The sequence below is a fragment of the Papaver somniferum genome, chromosome 4 (genome assembly GCF_003573695.1).
Source record: "Papaver somniferum cultivar HN1 chromosome 4, ASM357369v1, whole genome shotgun sequence".
NCBI lineage: Eukaryota > Viridiplantae > Streptophyta > Magnoliopsida > Ranunculales > Papaveraceae > Papaver > Papaver somniferum.
In genome coordinates, this window is record NC_039361.1 from 128,284,611 (window position 1) to 128,292,095 (window position 7,485).

The following is a 7,485-nucleotide window of genomic DNA, read 5'->3' on the forward strand; positions in this document are numbered from 1 at the left end:
GTCTTCTTTTCTGTTCTTTTTTCTTTAATCTTTAGCTCCAAGTCTTTATGAAATCACCAAACTCCTTGGCTCAATTTTCTTTATGATCCAGAACCTGTAGACACAAGATAAATACCCAAAAACATAAAAAAGGACAAAAATAATAAATAAAATAAAATAAATCTAAAACCCTAAAAACAAGTCCGCGTCGGCGGCGCCAAAAATTGATGTGATTTGTAGATAGTGGTAAAAGTGGTTCGATTCTCAGACTTGTGAAGGATATTAATTAGACTTAAATTCTAATATGAAAATAGAAAACTCACTAAAAATTATAGCAAACTCAATCAAAGATGATATCAATACTAAAAGAAACACTGAGCCTAAGATTCCACTATTTTCCAAGTTCAAAGTGATTAAACCAATACTTATATTTATGCAATTTTCTCGTTTAATTTGATTCTAAAATATTGCAACAAGTAGATTTTCAAAAGTAGTAATTGTAAATACCAAGTATGAAGCATCAAAAGTCTTAAAACTAAGCATACTCCATCAAAATAGATAACAATCACTCAAATAAAAATCATATTCAATAATAGTTCAAGGAAAATAATCATATAATTACTGCAAATAAAAAGATAAAATAGAATATACCACTTTTTGTTGGAAAAATAGCTTCCTCTATCGCCTCAGCAATGGGGTTTAGCTCCACATATTAATCATGATCTCAAAATATGTGTTTGTTGCTCAAAAGATGATTAAAAGAGTGAAAAGTAATAGCACAGACTGTTTGCAACAATGTATTGGTGTTGCAAAACAGCTGTTACAATGGAACTGTTGTAAGTACTGTTGATTTGTCGCTGATTTTAAGACCCTAGAATACGACTACCCTGCACAGCTTAATGTTCTTCAGCTGTTAAACAACGACACTGTTCTGTGACTATTTCCCGTGCGTCAATGTTCTTTGCGTTCTTCCTCTTCAGTAGCAGCAGCAGCAGAAACAGAGTTTGGTAAAGCTCTGATTTCTTCTTCTCTGACTCTCCTTAGGTTCCCAAACTCTCGACACCTCTTCTATATGACCCAAGACATCTATTTATATCAAAAATACCGATTAAATCTCTCCCAAATCTTCCAAAATCTCTTTCCTTCTCTTCACGGCCAAGTTGCGGCAATTTCTTGTTTTAGAATTTCTACGCGTTTCTGAGCTTTCCTTTTTATTCTAAACTCTTTCTTAGATAGATACAAATCTTTGGGAAAGTTTACAGCACTTTAATCTCTCTAAAATTCCCTAAAACAGGTCACACACGTGACTTTCCATATTTTATGTTGTGAAAAATCCGTCGATTGAGCCCAGTCTAATCAATTTAAACACCCATATCAGATTCCTAGACCCATAAGGAGTCTATCCTATGAAAATCAGAGGTTTAATCGACCTCAAACTCCTCCAAATCACGATTGCCAAAACTGTTCTTCACTGCACCTATTTTCCCGCCAAAACCTGGTTTTTGAAATGTTGAAGATGGTTGCCCCTTATTCAGAGTAGGGGTGTGATTAGCAACTGCCTGGAAATGGGATGCCCCTTGTTAATTAGGTTACCCCTTATCCAAAGTGAGAGTCTGAATAGCAAATGTCCTCCTGGTGCTTTCCGACAACTTTTCGTGCCAATTTTTTCCAAAAGTGTTTATTGGCCAAAAATACCTACAAATAAATAAAACACCATAATAAGTACAAAAATGAGCCCTAACAATATATAGAATCGAGATAAATCGGACACAAAAATGTGTCTATCACAGCAGCCGCTGCCCTGTCGATTTTGATCATCTCGAGTCGACGGCGGAGCCAACTCACGTTGAACCTCATGGTCTCGCAATTCGGGATCATGTCATCCCACCTATGAAGTTCATGATTCTTGACATCTTGCAGATTCATCTCGTTCATCTCTTCGATGATCGGTAACAGTCCGGCCACCGTAGTCAGAAGGGTTGGGAGAAAGCCTCTCCATATTTCCGTTGTAGCAATATGCCCGTGTCGTCTCCAAATTTTAGTGTACAGAGGTGCGTGACATTTGGGAATGACGAATCCACCGACGACCTCATTATTTGGGATAATATTAATCATGGGAGCTTCAAAGGGGAGTCTATTTGTTGGATATTCGTGAACATGAGCTCTAATCACAGCCTCCACGGAATCAGTTGAGTCTTCGTCAACATGGTTACTTCTATCGTCAACCACGACCACGGACTCCCCATTCCTCCTCTTTCCAGCATCAACAACAACGTGTACATCAACCTGTGGTAAAGAAGTTTGCATTTCAGATGAAGATTGGATAAACCGTTGAGTAGAACTTCAATCAAGAAGTCATAGAATCACTTACAGATGTGTCGGCTTCAGTATGAGCTGATATATACCGAGCAGGGTCTCTAACATTCCGCTTGGGTCCCGAATTATGAGAAGAAGACAGATTCTTATGATTATCCTGCAACAAATTATTTTCCTATGATCAATAACTCTGATCAAATGAAGATGAAGAAAATATACAATTTACTGAGATGGATGCTTCCACTTCATGCTTCGACTGAGGTTCGTTTCGAGAAGACATACTACTGCTGGACATAGCGACGAGAGGTTTGATAATCAAAATTTTCTCTGCGCGATGAAACTATTCAGGAACGGAAGAAGTATTTGCATAAATGCTATACCCCTAAGTCTTGGAGATATATATGAGATACGGTGGGTGCTTATCTTCTGTGAATAGTCAATTCAGTTGCGAGTTTTACTGAAACCCTAAGTTTCAAACAAGATCAATACTGGAGACGCGGAGGGTAACGTATTGGGGACTGACCAAAGCTGGATATAGTCACACGACCTTGTGTATGTCGCATATTTTCTCAGCATATGCGGCATATCCTAGTATTTTGCAGATGGAAACCGCCAAGGCAAGTCCAAAAGGATCATGATGGGTTTTGGCGCATGAGCATTGGCTCATTCTGTTTGATTCAATCAAGAAGAACCAACATTATTAAAAGGATTTCTTGTTCAAAAGGAAAATCTTAATACTGAAGTGAAGCCATTCAAATAGAGAAGATGTCTACTATGAAGGCTAAGAAAACATTCAAATGTTTAAGTAAGATCAGGAGTAAAGCTACTCGTCAAATTCATCCGAGTTGTCAGAATTATCAGATTCATCATCACTGTCCTTCTCAGAATCCTCTTCTTCGTCGGAGTCACTATCAGGGACATTGATGAAGTCTGGATGGATATTAGGATCGTCCGAGTCCTCTTCCGCTTTATCCTCGACTCGTTTCGTAATCTCTCTGAGCTCTCTGGTACGACTATCTGGTTTAATCTTGTGATCCTGTGGCACCCACACTGGTTCATCTTCTGAAGCATCAGAGTCGGAAGGTTCACCGTCAACAAATCGACGTCTTTCCTCGGCTGCTAGTATTCTGCGCCTGATTCGATCATTTCTACGCCGACGGTCGTCCGCCTCATCATCCTCGGCTTTTCTCTTCATAATCTCAGCATAAGTGACTCTCCGGTCATTAAGGGGTATGTAAAGCTTTTCCCCCTCAGCATGATTTGTCTTAGTTTTCGATTTGGCTGCAGAAGATTTGAAGTCCTCGTCAGAGGAGATGGAGGAATAACTATAATCATAATCGCTGCTGCTGGAAGTCACCATTTTCTGGAACCAGGAGCATACAATTATGGACATGCTGATAATAAATCCACTACAAAAATGGTAACTCTTAACTCTTACCTTTTCACGATTTCAGTAGTGATTGTAGTGCAACAGTTAGCACTCCAAGATTAGTTCGTTCTTTGAAACCTGCAATAACGAACAAAACCTTATCATAAGATTGAAACTGGTTTTTCATAAAATCATGAATATAATTTTCATAGTATAAACATCCACAACTTGGCTATGAAATTTACACCAAGACAATATTTCATCATAAATAAATTGTCTAATTTCGAGGGTTACTCAAAACCCATGTTTTGATTTTACGAAATAATAATTAACGTGAATAACCTCACGTAAATTTTCAAAATTTTCATCTAACGTGAGAAAACTCACGTAAATAAATATATGGCATTACATTTTATTATATGTCACGGTTCCACATATAAAAAAAACAATCTTTTTTCCTTCGTATAAGCATTTTTCTTTGAAACGAAGGTTTATTTCGGTCTTGTGAAAAGCTCACATCTTTTAAGATGAAGTTTTGGTTTCCATGAAAGATCATAAACAAAACTTTATCACTGGGCACGGGTCTATTTCAAAAGAAAAATCTCTCTCAAGTTAGGGATTATTGCTAGTCTCTTGAACTAATGATCGAACGAACATACGTTTAATAAAACAAGGGTTTTCAACAAAAATCACACTCATATATACACATGTATAAAATTTTAACATGATCAAAGCATGAACAACTCATGAAATCAGCAAGCAAAAATATTTTTTTGCCGCGTACCTAGTCGGCGCCGGACGGACGGCGGTTGCTCCGGTTGGATGGCGCTCCGGCCAATTTTTTCCTTCTCATGTTGTTGACGTGAATGACGTGAAGATGATGAAGGGGGAGGTAGTGGTCGGTCGTGGGAGAGAAATAAAAAAAATGAGGGATTAATTCCGTTTTATATCAATTTTATTTCCAAAACCTAATTCCATAAGGATTTGCTTCTCGGGCCCGGCCCGTGAATCCTAAACTGACCAAGGTTCCACCATCAAGTAAGCGGTTCTAAACCAATTTATGCTCGTTGGTTGACACTCTATTATTCCACTAGGGTTTTCATTCAAACCATGGTTCGCTCATACAGTCAAATCCGGTAACATCTTATCTTATGACTAAGTTCAATTACTTATTTTATCTGTAATTGGAAAATCACCAGTCGGTGCTGACTGAGGAACATGACTGTCCCTCACTAAGCAGTGGACTTAATGTAGATGGTGGATTTTCGATAAGGGTTAAAATTGTAAAACCATAATTATACATGCTCCTGATCCGGCAATCAGATGAGTATTGAGGCTCATGTCTCTCATTTAAGCATGCAAGCTCATGCCATAAAATCTCTGACTGAGAAGGTTGTCTCTTAGAGTATATGTATATGTGTAGTCTCTCAGCTGAGGAAACGGCACATCTCATGAATACTGAGCAATATCAATAATAGTTTCTATATAGAATCGAAAGATTGGACAGCTCCTAGACAGCATGTCTGCTAGTATAGAGCAATAACGTCTTCAGGATGCAACAACGTTTTCTCTGACTATATTAGAGAAAAATAATGTTTCAACAAGCTCATATCTCTCAATTCTCAGATAATTAATGCTCCTAAACAGCATGCCTGCTAGTATAGAGCCATCAATTAATTATCTCTAATCGTTAACTGAATATTCAACAATATTCTACGATTTTTCGTAATATTTCGTCACTTCAATTTGTGGTTCTTCCCAGCAGAATTCCACGGGTTAGTGATAAATATTCAATGTACGGGCATCTGAGCAGCTCTCGAGTAAGCCCCAACCAAAATGGTGCAAGTGTACTCAACAATAATGCACAAACGAGCAGCTAAATGCACAAACGAGCATTCCAAAACACGAAGGAACGATGAACCTATGCAAAATAGAAGAAAATAATAAATAATAAAATATTAATCGAGGCGCTAGGGGAATGGGCCCACCGGCCGACCGGTCGTGCCGCGACCAGTCCCACGCCCAATTTTATATTTTATCATATTTTATTATTTTCCCTGATCTCATGAAAATCCCTTCATTCAAGCAAATCTCCTTCATCTCAAGGAAACTACCCAGTCTCATGGTGTTTCCTCGTATCAAAGAAATAATAATAAATTAGGAAAGATGTTGTCGGACCGGGCTTACTAGCAGGCCGGCCATGCCCTAGCCGTGGCCGGTCCCACACCTCATGACTCCTTATTATTTTATTATTATTTCATTTATCCCATGAAAATTCCTTGAATTCATGAAATTTCCCTCAAGTCATGAAAATCATGTAAAATTAGGGAAACTCATGGGACCGGGCCCTAGCCGGCCGGTCATGCCCTAGCCGGTCCCACATGCCCCTTATTTTATTATTATTTTTTATGTTTCCTTCATCTCATGGAAACTCCATGATTTCAACAAATTCATTGGTTTCAACAAACCTCTTGATTTTATGATATTTCCCTAAAATCATGAAAAATATTATAAAATTGGGAAAAGTGCCTTGGGACGGGCTCTTTGGCCGGCCGACCATGCCTTGGCCATGGCCGGTCCCACACTTCATGACTCCCTATTTTATTATTATTATTTCCATAATCTCATGGAAATTCCTTAACTTCATGAAATTCCTCAGTTTCATGATATTTCCCTCACATCAGGGAAAAATTACATAAAATTGGGGAAAGGTGCTGCGGGACTGAGCTTGCTAGCTGGCCAGTCATAACCTATCCATGGACGGTCCCACACCTTGCAATCCCCTATTTTATTAATTATTTTTTCATCATCTCATGAAGATTCCCCACTTTCAGCAAAACCCTGAATCCTTCATATTTTCTCAAGATGTTGCTCAAACGCGCATCAGAAAATATCGAAACTCTCAGGACTGAGACACGGACATTATGGTGACATGGTCATGACTCATTGACCGACCAAGGCCGACTCTGAGGCTTGCAAAGAGACGGTCCCACGTGTTTTAACAATTTTGACCTAATTTGCTCAATTGCTCATATTGGGTCCAAACTTTTCCCAAACAACTTGGGGTTTGCTCAAACGACCATCAGCTGGTCCCATGATCACCAAGGTCCGGTATCATGCCCCCTTGGTCGGTCCCTCATCTCTCCATAATCAGGTTTTACTACCCGATGCTCACACGAGCACTATTTTAATAAATGATTAAACCAGTATTTAATCATCTTTTCACCAACTGGTCTTCAGGAGACTTTGGTATTTTGTTCACTTGAGCATCTGGGAGCTACACGGTCGATTCATCATCCCATGTAGCTGGTCCATCCTTCATATCATGAACGGTTTTCAATAAATCATCGATTAATCATCAATTCAGCAATTGATCAAAATTAGGGTTTCGAATCCAGAGCTCTGCAAAAAACATAATTCCGAGAAGATTCAAACATTAACAATTTTAAGTTGATCCCATGGTCAACATTTTAATAATTATGCTCGGCTCAGATGCCAGCATCTTAAATCAAATTTTCTCAGACGAGCAACATCTGCTCACACCAAAAAATATTGGTTCAACTATCAATATTCAAGAATTCATCAAATGAGCAACATTCGCTCAAATGGACAATATTTTTTCACGTTGAAGAATGTCGATTCAACTATCAATATTCAATAATTCATCAGACGAGAAATATTTGCTCAGACTAAGGAATATTTGTTCAACTATCAATATTCAACGATTCAGCAGCACAGTTTGCTCAGGTTATCAACATTTATTAGACAATGATATTTTCTGTCTCATCAGACATGTTCGATTCATGAGTCTCAGAACATTT

At 38.4% G+C, this 7,485-nt stretch overlaps 1 protein-coding gene across 1 annotated transcript; it reads right to left on the minus strand.

Moving 5' to 3' along the window:
- Nucleotides 1-3,118: 3,118 nt before the first annotated feature.
- Nucleotides 3,119-3,655, minus strand: LOC113273114 (ribosomal L1 domain-containing protein CG13096-like). Its single transcript, XM_026522882.1, has one exon. The coding sequence runs from the start codon at nt 3,653-3,655 to the stop codon at nt 3,119-3,121; it is 537 nt and encodes a 178-aa protein (XP_026378667.1).
- Nucleotides 3,656-7,485: the final 3,830 nt, after the last annotated feature.